This window comes from Zea mays, chromosome 9, assembly GCF_902167145.1.
Source record: "Zea mays cultivar B73 chromosome 9, Zm-B73-REFERENCE-NAM-5.0, whole genome shotgun sequence".
Lineage (NCBI taxonomy): Eukaryota > Viridiplantae > Streptophyta > Magnoliopsida > Poales > Poaceae > Zea > Zea mays.
Genome location: NC_050104.1, coordinates 54602956 through 54620870, shown reverse-complemented (window position 1 = coordinate 54620870; position 17915 = coordinate 54602956). Strand labels below are relative to the sequence as shown.

The 17915-nt window shown below is 45.6% G+C and overlaps 1 protein-coding gene across 1 annotated transcript; it reads left to right on the top strand.

The window, feature by feature from the left end:
• Positions 1-16371: 16371 nt before the first annotated feature.
• On the top strand, positions 16372-17044 carry LOC100286327 (uncharacterized). The gene has a single exon (NM_001159214.2). The coding sequence runs from the start codon at positions 16417-16419 to the stop codon at positions 16912-16914; it is 498 nt and encodes a 165-aa protein (NP_001152686.2). The 5' UTR covers positions 16372-16416; the 3' UTR covers positions 16915-17044.
• The last annotated feature ends 871 nt before the right edge of the window (positions 17045-17915 follow it).

The following is a 17915-nucleotide window of genomic DNA, read 5'->3' as shown; positions in this document are numbered from 1 at the left end:
CGCGAATCAGCCATCCCGCGCTCACGCCCTCTCCGTCACCGTCAGGTGGTCCCGCCTCGTCAGTTCGGTCTTCTCCAATTTCATCGCGCGACAGAAACGACCTCCGCGCAATTGCAGGCGGACTCCGCGCTCTGGCGCGTAGTATCCGGTTGGGGCCGCTGCTCCCTGGGCTATAAAAGACGACCGTCGTGACCCCCCCCCCCTCATCTCATCCACTTGTACCCACATCCGAGCACAAGCACCGTAGCCGCCATCGCCGCAAGCTCGGAGCAGGGTGGGCCGCCGCCGCGAGCAATTGCTTTGTTGGTCGCCGGTTTTGCCTTTGTCGGTGGCCTGGGAGATTTGTTTGGGTGCCTCGGTGACGTCCAGGGCATCGGTGCTCGGTGTGGGTACTTGCGTTGGGCGATTGCTCACCGGAGCATAACCTTACCGCAAGGTTGTGCTTCTCCGTGGTCTGTGCGCGGCCGCGACTAAACCTGAGTAAGCTCATCTTGTTCGCCTTGGTCCCATCTTCGTGTGCTCTCGCTTAATTAGGGATTGGGTTTGGGGATGGTGCACTTGACCGCCTCCGGCGTGGGGCGCGGCCGCAGACGGTGGCGCCGCCGTGTTGTGCCCAGCGGGGTTGGGGGTGATAGCTCGGAGCCGTCGGATTAGATCAACGGTAGGGATCAAAACATCATATCTCTTGATCTGTGCCGTTGGATGTAGAATGGTCGGTCGCGATTAGACGAGGGGTACCGTTTTGTCCAGGGCCATCTGGCACGTTCGTCGGCGATCGTGCGGGCCTAGGGCGATGCCAAGTGTTTAAAATCCGGGTCGTTGATCTCTGGGCGTGCGGTATGGATAGCGCACCGATTCAGGTTGGGGATGATTTAATCTTAGCCCTTGGTTCAGATCCAGCGGCCCAAATAGCCCGATACCCCTTCGCCCTGGCCTATTTGCTAAAGAGACCCCGTAATCTTTATAAATTAACCCGCCATCCACCGCGGGGTAGATCTGTGTCTTGGGACTTTTCGCGCATTAACCCCTGGACTTTCCTGTAATTGAGGCCCAGTCCAGAGAATTATAAAATCTAGAAAAAGGAATTAGAAAATGATTTTTATGCAAAAATAAATGCTAGAATTTGTTTAATTCATAGAAAATGCATATTTAGTCCAAATTAATTCATTCCAATTCCTATAATTTTATAAAATCATTGCTTATCATTTGGTACCATTGTTTTGACATAAAAGTCACATTAAAATTGTTATCTTAATTAATTTTGTACTAAGCACATAGAATCTTTGGAAAATCCATAACTTAAAATCTATAACTCCAAAATTAATAATTTCTGTTCCTCTGATCTTATTTCAATGTGTAGATTATTAATATGTATTTTGCATATATGTTTGGTGTAATGTTAATTTTGCATATACAATGTTTGTCTGTATTGCTACGACTAGCAGTGAGGTCACGAGTCATCTGAAGATCATCCTGGTACCTGGAATCTCAAGTCCCAGGCAAGTTGTGCCCTTGATCACTTCTTTTTACCCAGCCATGTTCTGATTAATCATAATGATCTGCATAGGTTAATTTTGATGGGACCCAATAGGTTACCCTAGTTTGATTATCTTTATACCTTGTTACCACTGAACTTTTTGGGTAGTACTTGCTAGTGCTTTATGTGGTTTTGGGTATGAAGATACATTACTCATGATTATACTTTTGTTATCCGTTGTTATTTATCGTTCATGATAAGATCATTATGTTAATTGGAACATGGAGCGACCACCCGGGAAAACAGTGCTACCACAAGGGTATAATGGGACGCCCTTGGCTGATTAATTAGGAAAGCTAGTGGAGGACTACCTTACCCGAAAGGGGCAAGGGCAGTAGGGGAGTGGTCAGTGTAGGGAGGCCCTCGGGAGGATTTTGCTGCGATGGCGGTCCTGCAAGGGATTCTTGCATTGGAGCTTCCTATAAACTGTAGCGGGTTTTCTGAAGCTAGTGGAACTTTGTAAAGGCCTCGTAGTGTTACCCTGCCTCGCCTCCTCGGTAGAGGTGTATGGGAAGTCGCGATCCCTTGGCAGATGGGTAACATGACTTGTGGGTAAAGATGCGCAACCTCTGCAGAGTGTAAAACTGGTATACTAGCCGTGCTCACGGTCATGAGCAGCTCGGACCCTCACATGATTAATTTATGGAACTAAATTCAATTTGTCATATGCATTGCATCGCAGGTGATATTGTTACTTATGTTCTACTATTTAATTGGGTTGGTATTTACTTATACTTAGTAATTGCTAATAAAATTTTGACCAACTTTAAAAGCAATGCTCAGCTCTAACCATCCTCTTTGGTAAGCCTTACACTTAACGTGAGCTCTCACTTTTGGCGAGTTCATGCACATTATTCCCCACAACTTGTTGAGCGATGAACGTATGTGAGCTCACTCTTGCTGTCTCACACCCCCCCCACAGGTCAAGAACAGGTACTATAGGATGAGGCGCTTGGAGGATGCTACGATGTGTTCGTGAGAGGTCTAGGCCGTCGTCTCCCAGTCAACTTTGGGTTGCTGGACCGTTGTCTCCTTATAATGTAATTATTTATTTATTTTGTATAGAACTCCTGTTATGTAATAAAGATGTGACATTCGATCATGTGCCATGAATCATCATATGTGTGAGACTTGGTCCCAGCACACCTGGTGATTATGTTCGTGCCCGGGCTTTGGACCCCTAAAATCCGGGTGTGACATCCTTGGTGCTGAAGCTTTCTTCGGCGGCATGACGAAGGTTAGTGCTTGCCGAAGGTGGTCGAAAATGGTTCATCGGAGGTGGGCGCCAATGTTGGGGACTTGTTCTCAAATGCTATGAATTAAGAACAAGGCAACACAGAAATATTAAATATTAATGCCCTTCGTCCTTCGAAACATTATTTCCCTTAGGATATAATGATCTTCAGACGAAGGTCATGAAGGACATACCTTCATTATCGCATTAAATGTTAATAAAAGGAGAAACATATGAAATATAAGAAATAACATGGACAATTATATAACATTATCAACTCATTACCACTTTATTATCATGGAAAAATAGAAATGATATGGAATTACAAAAGTACCTTCGGCTTGACAGAAGGTAAAAGTACAAGAGTGACGCACGAGCGAGTACAGGTCAGCGTGAACAGTACGGGGGTACTGTTCACCTATTTATAGGCACAAGACACAACTTGTGAGAAATTATAGTCATGCCCTTTACATTTACTATTGGCTTATAGAAAAATCTATGAGGACTGGATAGCTTTTCCCCCTTCAAGTCGGTTCCTTTTCCCGCGATTGAGTCGAAGCTTCCTTGTGCATAGCTTCGAAGAGACAGCAACCTTCGTCACGATCATGCCCTTCTCATCGTATATGCCTTTAATCCTGAATCCGAAGGTACCTGTCTATAAACCATGCTTGGAAGACATTGTTAAATTACGTTTTTGAGGACCTTCGGAGGACGAAGGCCCCCAACATGTGGCATTAGATTAAATTGCTCAATACATTTTGCTGTGCCATCAAGGCTAGAAACATTTACATCTCTTGTTGTTTTGATTAAATTTGTCTAGTGTGTTTTATTTTAGTCAAAACCGTCTATTCACCCTCCTCTAGACGGTGTCCTAGATTCTACAACAGGATGAATAGGCGAGGCTTGTTGTGTCGTCTTTCGAGCTATTTTATTCAGTCATTTTGTTCGGGGTTTCTTCGCTGCCCGATTGCATAGAACGACATTCTTGCTAGCATACTTGGAGAGCAATTGATCAAAAGTAGGCCAGCTTTGACTAGCCGACCATGTGTGTTACATGTGTTTTGCCCTTGCATCCCCTCTTTTGCTTTGTGTGGAGACTGGTGCCTTTGTCCATGTGCGGACTGTCTGGCTTGGTTGGCCGGACCATCTGCATGATGTCACACCCGGATTTTAGGGGTCAAAAACCCGGGCGCGAACATAAACACCAGGTGTGCTGGGACCAAGTCTCACACATATGATGCATAGTGGCACAGGATCGAATGTCACATCTTTACTATATAACAGGAGTTCTGTACAAAAATAATTAAATAATTACATCATATGAGGAAACGATCCAGCAACCCAAAGTTGACTGGGAGACGACGACCTAGACCACTCACGAACTCATCACAGCATCCTCCACGCGCCTCATCCTGTGGTACCTGCTCTTGACCTGTGGGGGGGGTGTGAGACAGCAAGAGTGAGCTCACATACGTTCATCGCTCAACAAGTTGTGGGGAATAATGTGAATGAACTCGCCAAAGTGTGAGTTCATGTGAAGTGTAAGGCTTACCAAAGAGGATGGTTAGAGCTGAGCATTGCTTTTAAAGTTGGTCAAGATTTTATTAGCAATTACTAAGTATAAGTAAATACCAACCCAATTAAGCAGTAGAACCAAAGTAACAACATCACCTGCGATGCAATGCATATGACAAATTGAATTTAAGTTCCATAGTTTAATCATGTGAGGGTCCGAGCTGCTCATGACCGTGAGCACGGCTAGTATACCAGTTTTACACTCTGCAGAGGTGGCGCATCTTTACCCACAAGTCATGTTACCCATCTGCCAAGGGATCGCGACTTCCCATACACCTCTACCGAGGAGGCGAGGCAGGGTAACACTACGAGGCCTTTACAAAGTTCCACTAGCTTCAGAAAACCCGCTACAGTTTATAGGAAGCTCCAATGCAGGAATTCCCTTGCAGGACCGCCATCGCAGCAAAATCCTCCCGAGGGCCTCCCTACACTGACCACTCCCCTACTGCCCTTGCCCCTTTCGGGTAAGGTAGTCCTCCACTAGCTTTCCTAATTAATCAGCCAAGGGCGTCCCATTATACCCTTGTGGTAGCACTGTTTTCCCGGGTGGTCGCTCCATGTTCCAATTAACATAATGATCTTATCATGAACGATAAATAACAACGGATAACAAAAGTATAATCATGAGTAATGTATCTTCATACCCAAAACCACATAAAGCACTAGCAAGTACTACCCAAAAAGTTCAGTGGTAACAAGGTATAAAGATAATCAAACTAGGGTAACCTATTGGGTCCCATCAAAATTAACCTATGCAGATCATTATGATTAATTAGAACATGGCTGGGTAAAAAAAAAGTGATCAAGGGCACAACTTGCCTGAGACTTGAGATTCCAGGTACCAGGATGATCTTCAGGTGACTCGTGACCTCACACTAGTCGTAGCAATACAAACAAATATGGTATAGGCAAAATTAACATCACAACAAACATAAGAATAAACTGAGTAATAATAATCTACGCGTTGCTACGAGACTAACGCAACTGGAACGAGTCAAATCGGATTTAAAACGAAGGAGATACGGATTTCCTAAGGTTTTATGTATTTGATACAAGATTAGTTAAGAAATAAATTTTAATACCATTTTCATGTTAAAACAGAGGTGCTATGTAATGAACAACATTATTACAAAATTTTAGGAACTGGAATGAAGTAATTTGGAGTTCATATGCATTTTCTATGAATTATTGAAGTTCTAGGGTTTATTTTCATATTAAAAATCCAATTTCCAATTCATTTAATCAATTTAACTCGGCTCTGGACTGGGCGCAATAAATCTGAGAAAGACAGGGGCCTTAGCGCAATTTATCTGAAGACTCAGACTTAATCCCCGCGCGGATGGCGGGTTGGTTTCAAAGTTTGGCGGGGTTTCTTTTGTAAAACGTACCCGCGAAGGGGTACGGGCCAATCCCGGCCGTTGGATTAAAGTTCTACGGCTACGATTAGACCGGCTTCGAAACGAATCGGTACCCAGTAGGCACCGCACGATTACAAATCTACGGTTTGGATTTAAAATCCCCTGCGATCGCCCCGACCCGTCCGATCGCGATCGGACGATCCGCATTTACCCTGGCCTGATCCGCCCTTTCGATCTAACCTGCACCCTTGATTGCTCAATCGACGGCTAGGCTCTCATCCCCAACCACACGCCACGGCAGCGAGGTTGCCGCACGCGCTACGGCGGCGCTCCTCGCCGGAGTAACCGGATACGGCAATTCAGGGCCCCAGAGTCCGATTGTAGGTAAACTATACAAATGCAGAGCTACGGTGAGACATAGGGGAAGTTGTTACCGGCAATTGGAACCGTGTTGCGGCCAGTCGACGGTGCAAAGCGGATCCGAGGCGGAGCTGGGACACCGGTGAGCAATCGAGGTGGCCCGAGCCAACCACAAGTCCAAAATAGTCGGCGATGAGGTTGCGCACGAATCCGCGAGTTCCTCCGGGCACAAAACAGGGGGAGCGGCGATATGGTGCGAAGTTTTGGCGGCGGCGGCACCCGACAATAGAGATTCAGTTCCGGTGAAATTTCGGTGACAGAGAGAGCCATCCCGCCCGGCGTCGCCATAACGAGCTTCAACGCGCCCTGGAGATCTTCGATGACCATGCCACGCACACCGAGCGAAGGTAGATGAGCGGAATCACGACGACGGCAAGAATAGCCGCGGCGGCATCCACTCCTCTCTCAGATTTGGTCTACGGGGATGGCTCCCAGCACGAGGCGCCTCGGTTGATTGTGAGGGGAGGCGGCCACGCTCATATACCGTCCAGGGGAGGTTAGAATCCCGCGATGCTCGTGATTCAGCTGCAACAGACGCGGGTTCGCCGGCAAGGTTTGTTACGGAGAGTTCCGCATCCTGGGCGCGCGACGCGGAGGAGACGGGTCCGACTCTAGGGCCCCACGCGTCAGTGTCACCAAGGAGAGGTAGGCGCGCAGGTGAACAGCTGGGCCGCGCGCGGGGAAAAGCGGGAGGTGGGCCGCGCGCGGAAGGAAGTGAAGTGGGCCAAAGAGGTGGTTTGGGCCCATGCACGTTTTTCACCTTTCCCTTTTTATTTTCCTTTTTCTGAATTTACTTTCCTCTTTGTTTTTATAATTCAAATTTGAATTCAATTCAAATTGTAAGATTATACTCATTTTAAATGTACACATTGAAACTAATAATATGAAAGGTCCAATTATTTTTATATCTATTTATTTATTATTATTTTTTTTATATAACATTTTCCTTCTCTTCTCTAACCTCTAATTTGCAAACTAGGGTTAAATTCCCAAACTTTGGTATTAATATATTACTTTTATATTGTCACAGAAGGCACACAAAATAAAATTCCAGCATGATGCATAATTTAGTGGCACATCATTTATTAATTATTTGTTTTTACATATGATATTCACATGTGATGATAAGTATAGTTCACAAAATATTGGGCTCTCCTCTATTTTCACTATTTACATTTTTTGGGTATTACAAATCCTACCCCCCTTAAAAATAATCTCGTCCTCGAGATTTGTAAGAAAAGGGATATAAAAGAATTGGTTTGTGATTTTAGCCTTTAATTTCTAATTGGTTCAAAAATTCAGAGTTTCACATTTTTTCCATAGTGGGTGATTTAGGAGAGCATAGGTATCCAACTACTTATTATGTAGGATATAAGAGATGGATAGGTTAGGGAAAGAATAGTTTGGTGATAAGAAGGTTCATGGTAAGGAAAGCTTTTCATCGCAAATGATGGGTCTTATCTCATTTGGAGATCTGGTCTACCTCCCTTCTTGCCTTGACGTTGATCTTTTCCTTTCTTTCGGTCTTGGTGTCTCCAGCTAGGTTTTAGGGTCATGTAGATATATGTGGGTAGGATAAGCCACATGAGGTAGGTCAAGATCTGGTTTGATGTTTAGGTTGGAATGGATGGTTTAGACAACCCATCGTGTATGTTAAGTAGTTGTGTACGGCCAAGTTGTTATAAGGCATCAATTTAGGTTAAAACGTAGCTAGTAGTGTCTAATCTATTTCACCAGTATTAATTATCATGTTTAAGTAGCCACATTAGATTAGATCATATAAGATTAGATGGGATCTAGATTAGATTGGTATGACTATATTAAACTAGTTAGTGTCTAATTACTTTGGATTAGATCATGGTTATTACTAGTGTAGGGTAAATATGCTTATTGGGGTAAGATGAATTCATAAGGATAAGGTAGAATCTTTTGAGGTCAGATAAGATAAATCTTTTCAAGATAAGATGAGAATCTATTTTCTTTTAGGATAAGATGGATCTATGAGTGTGGGATAGACTTTTTCAAGATAAGATGGATTTTGCTAGGCTAGATTCCTAGTTTATTTGGATATTTTTATAACGGTTTTTTTATATGTATATGCAGATGTGATTGTGGACATTACTCCACAACTAATCACACTCAATCAAAGATCCAAATCAAACAAGTATCATAAGAACAAACATTCAAGCATACAAATACCTATAAAAATAGTTTTGTTTTTGTTCCTAAGAGTAGGTCTCCTATTCCTAAAGTCACTTTAGGCACAGGATTTCAAAGTGTGAAATCCACATTTGTCTTTAGAATGAAAAGGTAAGAATAATCAGAGTAAAGCGGAAATAGATGAGAAAAGATTAAGAAAAGTTTAGAAAAGAATCAGAGTAGCAAAGGTAAGTAAATATTGGTTGTCCAGTTCTATCTAGGTTTCGTCCTACAGTCAACATTCCTCTGATACCACTTCTGTCACACCCGGATTTTAGGGGTCAAAAACCCGGGCGCGAACATAAACACCAGGTGTGCTGGGACCAAGTCTCACACATATGATGCATAGTGGCACAGGATCGAATGTCACATCTTTACTATATAACAGGAGTTCTGTACAAAAAATAATTAAATAATTACATCATATGAGGAAACGATCCAGCAACCCAAAGTTGACTGGGCGACGACGACCTAGACCACTCACGAACTCATCACAGCATCCTCCACGCGCCTCATCCTGTGGTACCTGCTCTTGACCTGTGGGGGGGGGGGTGTGAGACAGCAAGAGTGAGCTCACATATGTTCATCGCTCAACAAGTTGTGGGGAATAATGTGAATGAACTCGCCAAAGTGTGAGTTCATGTGAAGTGTAAGGCTTACCAAAGAGGATGGTTAGAGCTGAGCATTGCTTTTAAAGTTGGTCAAGATTTTATTAGCAATTACTAAGTATAAGTAAATACCAACCCAATTAAGCAGTAGAACCAAAGTAACAACATCACCTGCGATGCAATGCATATGACAAATTGAATTTAAGTTCCATAGTTTAATCATGTGAGGGTCCGAGCTGCTCATGACCGTGAGCACGGCTAGTATACCAGTTTTACACTCTGCAGAGGTGGCGCATCTTTACCCACAAGTCATGTTACCCATCTGCCAAGGGATCACGACTTCCCATACACCTCTACCGAGGAGGCGAGGCAGGGTAACACTACGAGGCCTTTACAAAGTTCCACTAGCTTCAGAAAACCCGCTACAGTTTATAGGAAGCTCCAATGCAGGAATTCCCTTGCAGGACCGCCATCGCAGCAAAATCCTCCCGAGGGCCTCCCTACACTGACCACTCCCCTACTGCCCTTGCCCCTTTCGGGTAAGGTAGTCCTCCACTAGCTTTCCTAATTAATCAGCCAAGGGCGTCCCATTATACCCTTGTGGTAGCACTGTTTTCCCGGGTGGTCGCTCCATGTTCCAATTAACATAATGATCTTATCATGAACGATAAATAACAACGGATAACAAAAGTATAATCATGAGTAATGTATCTTCATACCCAAAACCACATAAAGCACTAGCAAGTACTACCCAAAAAGTTCAGTGGTAACAAGGTATAAAGATAATCAAACTAGGGTAACCTATTGGGTCCCATCAAAATTAACCTATGCAGATCATTATGATTAATTAGAACATGGCTGGGTAAAAAAAAAGTGATCAAGGGCACAACTTGCCTGAGACTTGAGATTCCAGGTACCAGGATGATCTTCAGGTGACTCGTGACCTCACACTAGTCGTAGCAATACAAACAAATATGGTATAGGCAAAATTAACATCACAACAAACATAAGAATAAACTGAGTAATAATAATCTACGCGTTGCTACGAGACTAACGCAACTGGAACGAGTCAAATCGGATTTAAAACGAAGGAGATACGAATTTCCTAAGGTTTTATGTATTTGATACAAGATTAGTTAAGAAATAAATTTTAATACCATTTTCATGTTAAAACAGAGGTGCTATGTAATGAACAACATTATTACAAAATTTTAGGAACTGGAATGAAGTAATTTGGAGTTCATATGCATTTTCTATGAATTATTGAAGTTCTAGGGTTTATTTTCATATTAAAAATCCAATTTCCAATTCATTTAATCAATTTAACTCGGCTCTGGACTGGGCGCAATAAATCTGAGAAAGACAGGGGCCTTAGCGCAATTTATCTGAAGACTCAGACTTAATCCCCGCGCGGATGGCGGGTTGGTTTCAAAGTTTGGCGGGGTTTCTTTTGTAAAACGTACCCGCGAAGGGGTACGGGCCAATCCCGGCCGTTGGATTAAAGTTCTACGGCTACGATTAGACCGGCTTCGAAACGAATCGGTACCCAGTAGGCACCGCACGATTACAAATCTACGGTTTGGATTTAAAATCCCCTGCGATCGCCCCGACCCGTCCGATCGCGATCGGACGATCCGCATTTACCCTGGCCTGATCCGCCCTCCCGATCTAACCTGCACCCTTGATTGCTCAATCGACGGCTAGGCTCTCATCCCCAACCACACGCCACGACAGCGAGGTTGCCGCACGCGCTACGGCGGCGCTCCTCGCCGGAGTAACCGGATACGGCAATTCAGGGCCCCAGAGTCCGATTGTAGGTAAACTATACAAATGCAGAGCTACGGTGAGACATAGGGGAAGTTGTTACCGGCAATTGGAACCGTGTTGCGGCCAGTCGACGGTGCAAAGCGGATCCGAGGCGGAGCTGGGACACCGGTGAGCAATCGAGGTGGCCCGAGCCAACCACAAGTCCAAAATAGTCGGCGATGAGGTTGCGCACGAATCCGCGAGTTCCTCCGGGCACAAAACAGGGGGAGCGGCGATATGGTGCGAAGTTTTGGCGGCGGCGGCACCCGACAATAGAGATTCAGTTCCGGTGAAATTTCGGTGACAGAGAGAGCCATCCCGCCCGGCGTCGCCATAACGAGCTTCAACGCGCCCTGGAGATCTTCGATGACCATGCCACGCACACCGAGCGAAGGTAGATGAGCGGAATCACGACGACGGCAAGAATAGCCGCGGCGGCATCCACTCCTCTCTCAGATTTGGTCTACGGGGATGGCTCCCAGCACGAGGCGCCTCGGTTGATTGTGAGGGGAGGCGGCCACGCTCATATACCGTCCAGGGGAGGTTAGAATCCCGCGATGCTCGTGATTCAGCTGCAACAGACGCGGGTTCGCCGGCAAGGTTTGTTACGGAGAGTTCCGCATCCTGGGCGCGCGACGCGGAGGAGACGGGTCCGACTCTAGGGCCCCACGCGTCAGTGTCACCAAGGAGAGGTAGGCGCGCAGGTGAACAGCTGGGCCGCGCGCGGGGAAAAGCGGGAGGTGGGCCGCGCGCGGAAGGAAGTGAAGTGGGCCAAAGAGGTGGTTTGGGCCCATGCACGTTTTTCACCTTTCCCTTTTTATTTTCCTTTTTCTGAATTTACTTTCCTCTTTGTTTTTATAATTCAAATTTGAATTCAATTCAAATTGTAAGATTATACTCATTTTAAATGTACACATTGAAACTAATAATATGAAAGGTCCAATTATTTTTATATCTATTTATTTATTATTATTTTTTTTATATAACATTTTCCTTCTCTTCTCTAACCTCTAATTTGCAAACTAGGGTTAAATTCCCAAACTTTGGTATTAATATATTACTTTTATATTGTCACAGAAGGCACACAAAATAAAATTCCAGCATGATGCATAATTTAGTGGCACATCATTTATTAATTATTTGTTTTTACATATGATATTCACATGTGATGATAAGTATAGTTCACAAAATATTGGGCTCTCCTCTATTTTCACTATTTACATTTTTTGGGTATTACACATGAGCATCAGACAGTTTGCGCGTAGGTGCCGGATAGTCCGCAATGCTCAAGGCAGGGACCTTTGCTTGACTGTTCGATTGAGCCTGCACCCCCACGCCAATTCCTCCTTGTGATATATTCGACGTGCGAGGATCACCAATGATGATGTGTTTTCCTTTGCCTTTATCAACCACTTCTGGCTGAACCAGGACCCTTTTTTGCTAGCTCTATTGTATTGATAGGAAATGGTTGTGTGTACACTTGCATCTCCTGAAAACACAACCGGCCCTCATTTATGGTCGATTGTATCTATCTTCGAAAAACGTTACAATCATTGGTGACATGGGAAAAAGAATTATGCCATTTGCAGTAAGCTCATCTTTTCAATTCTTCGGGAGGAGTAATAGTATGCATTAATTTAATGTTGCCATTTCTTAACAGTTCGTCAAATATATTATCGCATTTTGCAACATTAAAAGTAAATTTAACTTCTTCTTGCCGATTCTTTTGAATCGACTGTAAATAAGAACATGAAGAAGGTTTAGCCTGTGTTGGTCAAACACGTTCGGCAGTATATACATCTATGGATTCATCATCCGAATTATCGCACCCTACTATATGCATCTTATGGCTAGCCGATTTTGGCGCTTCTTTACTTTGACTTTCACAGGTCAAAGACGCTAGTGCAACTGTACTAACGAAAGGATTGGGTGCCATCTAATTTCTCTTTTAAGTAAGGTCACAACCCATTGAAGACCAGCTCTATTAGTTGTTTTTCCGCGACATGGATCTGAAAGCATCGATTTCTAGTGTCCCGAAACCTCCGGATATAGTCATTAACCGATTCTTCAGGCCCCTATCGAATTGAAGCTAAATCAGGTAATTCTAACTCGTGTTCTCCTGAGAAGAAGTGTTCATGAAATTTCCGCTCTAATTCTTCCCAAGAGTTAATAGAGTTAGGTGGTAGAGCTGCGTACCACACCAATGCGATATCGGTAAGGTACAACGAGAATAAACGAACACAGTAGGCTTCCCCATCAACCAATTCTCCTAAGTGTTCTATGAATTGGCTTATATGTTCGTGCGTGCTTTTCCCACCTTCACCAAAAAAATTAGAGAAGTATGGTATCCTAGTCCCCTGTGGATACGGCACAGTGTCGAATCGGTGGCTATAAGGCTTCCGATACGATTGCCCTGTACCTGACACACTAACACCGACTTTGTCCCTGAACATCCCGGCTACCTCGTCTCTGATCCTCTTCGCCATGTCTAGTAACCATCCATTAAGTTTGTCGGTGGAAATCTCAGGTTGCCTGACATCACTCTGTCGGCTTTCTTCCCAGGGACGTCTGAGGTGTGTGTTAGGTGTCCTATTAATGTCACCAGCTCCTGCCCTATACCTCTCAGGCTCTCTAGTGGCCGAACAGTATTCAGCCCTATGTCCATGAGGTGGTATGGCATGGTTATAATGTGTTGCTGGTGGGGCACCATAATGTTGCTGCGATGAGTATGGGGACTTTGTGTATTGTGCAGCTCTCGGTTCTGCATACGCATACCCGGAAGGTCCGGTGTAAGGGGTCGAACAGTCCGCGACTGGGCTGAACGGTCCAAAGTTATATCCAGACTATCCAGCCGTATATGGTGCTGCCTGGGTAGTCTGGTACCCGCACCGTCTGTCGTAAAGGGCTGGACGGTCCGTGATCGGGCCGAATGATCCAGGGCTATACCCGGACGGTTCGGTCATATATGGTGTGACTTGGGCGGTCTACGCGTGGACTCGTGTAGAGTCAGACGGTTCGGCGTAATACGCTAGTCGGTTCATGCAATATCCGGACGGTTCGGTGTAAGGTATCGGAGGGTCTACGACATATCCAGACGGTCTGGTGTAATGTACCGAACGGTCCGCGACAGGGCTGAATTGTCTGGGGTTGTACCCGTATTATCTAACCATGCATGGTGTGACCTGAGCGATATGTGTGTGGGCTTGTGTCGGGGCGGATGGTCCGACGAAATACGCCGAACGGTCCACGATGTAGCTAGGCTGTCTGAGATGATGCTCGGACGGTCCGGCCGCGTCCAGAACCTGTCGCGTGCCTAGTGGCGGCGGCTGTGATGGTGACACGAACGCGTGCATCGGTATACCATATGATGGCCAGGCCATGGCGACCCATTTGTAGCTGATGTGCTTGGTGCGGGCGGCTCTAAATTAGACTCACGCGAAGGAAAACTAGGAGCAGTTGATTTCTCATATGAACGTATATGCATTTTAATAGATTCATCTACATATTGCTTTAACTAATCTCCTCGTTGATCCATGAAAGTCGTAAGAGATAGATCTGGAGCACTTACAGCATGACCCTGAAGCGAAGGTAGGAGAGATTCTATATCGATCTTCCCTTGACGGATGATCTTCTGGTGGCGATCCACTGTGAAGTGTGATAAGTACTTTTCCACCGCCTCTTTGCGTCATTCGGAGAGTTTATGCAGCAGTTCCGCCTCCTCCTTGGCGCGTTGTTCGTTCCAATGCCGCATCACCTCCTTCACATCGCGCATCACGAGGTCCTCAAAAGGTCTTTGGTCATCAGCCGGGAGTGCCTCCATGGCCAGCTTGATGATGTTGGTGGCGGAGACCTTGGTGTGATCCTTGGAACCAGCCATCTATGGGTCGATTTTTAGCAGATCTAGACACCCCCATCGGAGTCGCCAAAAAGTGTGTTGGCACCGATCCGGCGCCAAACACGAGAACAGACCACCTGGCGGGGCTCTCTGTGGAGGAGCGGACGGTTCGCGGCACAGGGTCGGATGGGTCCGCGATAGTGCAGAGGGTCTTCTTCTCCACGAAGAACCCTAGAACTCGTCCTAGGAGAGAACCCGTCGAGGGGGAGAGTTCCAAGGGGTTGCTCTGGGTCGGCAGGCTGCCCGGTGCTCCTCTGATTGGCATAGAGCCGAGTAGAGATTGTTGTTGAAGACTAAACTATATCTAATCCTAAGGCTAGATTACTTCTACTCCTAGGAATTGGAAGAACGAAAAGGTAAAACTGATAAATAGATTTGATTTGATCAATTGTGGGAGGTTCAATCGGTCGTAGCCCTTCATCTATATAAAGAGGAGGTCTGGACCCGTTAGAAGCTAATCTCCCAAGTTAATTCCGTGAATTTAGCTAACAATCATAGCAAGAAACTCAAAACCCTAACTGGCTCTGCGCGCGCGGACCGTTCGCGCTACTGTCGCGGACCATCCGGACCATGGACCGTCCGCCCTTCCTATTTTGGCACTCAACAGAGAGTGACAACAATCAGCAGGTTAATGGACATTTTTCCAGCCATCGTGCTTGAGTGAATGTTTTTTTGCGTGTGTGTAGGTGTGCGTGTGTGTTTAATTGATATAAAATAACCCAACCAAACATCTCCTAAGATTTCCATAAGACAGAGAGGTGAGGAATAGTATTAGTTCTCAAATGAATTCAATCAACTAAATATCACCATCATATCAACATTAATAATAGAACAATAAAATTTTCATGATAGAGAGGCTGGTAAACTTTATTTTTTCATTTGATTCCAGTGTAGAAAATAGTAATATAAGCAGTAAATTTTTTCTTAAAAAAGAGTGGAATATTCACCTTTTTATATAAATTAGTTATTCTTCGAAGCGTCACACACGGATGTCCTAAAGATATTCTTCAACTGCAACACAAGCATTCTGAAAAGGTTAGTAACAATCAGATTAATGTTGTAAAAATATGTGACACGAAAATTTAAAGAACACGAAGTACAATACATTGGTAAGAAATCAAAGACACATATTAACCAACTATTAGAGAACATATACATGTTTCTTCTAATCCTGGTTAGGACATAGGACGAGGGTTTCACTTCTATCACAATGTGCTGCAACTTTCAGAGTTAATCAAATCTGTTATTCAGTGTTATGCAGCGACAAATTCCAAATGTATAATCCCACGATGATTCATGTGACTCCATTTCGTCTGTAATTGATGCGAAACTGCCGAATTGTTACTGCTCCCATAAGTTAATTGTACCACGCTTGATGAAGACGTTCACGTATCTTGTGTTCGATTTATGTAGCCGTTATTCAGACCATTGCAGCGCTGAGCTTCAAGGCAATTAGTTTTGCCCCGCGATGTGAGGCAGGTGATGACACGCGCCCTTCGGGCCGATGCCGACGCGCCACCGTGCAGACTCTACCGAGGATGAGAGCAGCGATCGAGAGACGTGGAGCGAGGAGGAGACTTTAGGAGAGGAGAGACCAGAGCCTTAAGCGGTGACACACCCAATGATCAGGACCACGCTTGCACGTGTCAGGTGCCTCTCCTCCACGCGTCGCGCGCATCACACTGATACTGTCATCCAGCTCGACGCTATATAAAGTGGTAAGCATCTTCGTCCTCGGGGCCGCCCCAACGGCCCTTGCGATCGCCACCACGTCAGCGCGGAGGATGCACGGCCACCAGCAGCAGCCGTACCCATACGGGCTGCGGCAAGACCCGCTGCGGCGGATGCGAGGTCTGGACGTGAAATCGGCGCTCCAGGCCAGCCCGCGCACGTCCACGGTGGCCACGGCCGCACTCGTCGTCCCGCTGGGTGCCGCGCTGCTGTGCGCGTCGGGGATCGCGCTGGCTGCGACCGTGACCGGTCTCGCGCTCGCCACGCCTCCCCTCGTGATTTTCAGCCCGGTGCTCATACCCTTCGCGCTGGCCGCGGGGCTCATCGCGTCGGGGCTCCTCGCGTCGGGCGCGCTCGGCGTCGCGGGCGTCTCGGCGCTCACGTGGGCCGTCGGGTACGTCTGGCAACGGCAGGGCGAAGGCGGCGGCGGGGTCACTGGGATGGTGGTGCAGCCGCTGGACCAGGGGTCGAAGCGCCATGGTGTCCAAGGCGCCGCCGCGTTCGTGGGGCACCGCCGCCTGCCACGGGACATCGACGTTGCTGGTGAATGATGGTTTGGCGGCGTGTGTGCAAACTTTTCTATGCTAGTTTAGTTTGCAGGTGTGTATGGATTTTGATTTATGGCCTGGATGGATCACACTATGTAGCGAACGATGTGTTCAATTTACTGTTGGAATAAAACTGCAGATTGGTGTTACTTAATAATAACGTCCTAGGGAAAATTGAAATACTCTCAGCGTCCTAAAAAACTTTATATTCTAGAATTTAATAAATACTGTATGATGTTTTTGGAGAATATTGTTTTTTACACAAAAGACTGGACCTTCCAGATTTATTAGCGCGTAAAAATAAAATTTGCTACCTGGCACTCTTTGAAATTTTTGTCTCAACTGACGCACTCAGCTCGCGGTGTTCAGTTACATTCTTGTGAAGAAACATTTTCTAGCTAGAAAAGTCAAATCCCCTTCCAATCCCTATTCCAATCTATTACTCAAATCCCCTTCAAATCGGATCCACGTTGCGGAATGGGACGCCTTCCTCCCGGCCAGCCGCGGGGCTCTCCACAGGTCCTGAAAGTTCGTCAGGACAGTTGCATCCAGGGGGCTAGCCCGACTGTCTCTAGCAATGTTATATATATATATATATATATATATATATATATATATATATATATATATATATATATATATATATATATATATATCCTATATTAGGAGCACTTGACTTCCAATAACTAAAAGGAAGCCCAGGCCAGACAGTGCAATCCGACAGGTCTAGACGTCTATAAAAGAAAACCCGCAATGCTAGGGATCAGTTTTTCACGCCCCATATCGATTCATTAGCGATGGCGGTTGACAGGTATAACGGAAGCCTGAGCTTCCAATAGTTAAAGTAAGCTCAGGCCGACCACCCCTACAAACTGGTTCAACCCAGCGCGCCCAACCAGCATGTCAGGTGTGCCACCTGCCCCACGTCTGTTAGCGAAAAAAAGGAATGCATGCATGAGTCAAACACGATCCAAAGCATGCGTGTAAATTTAGGAAAAATATGT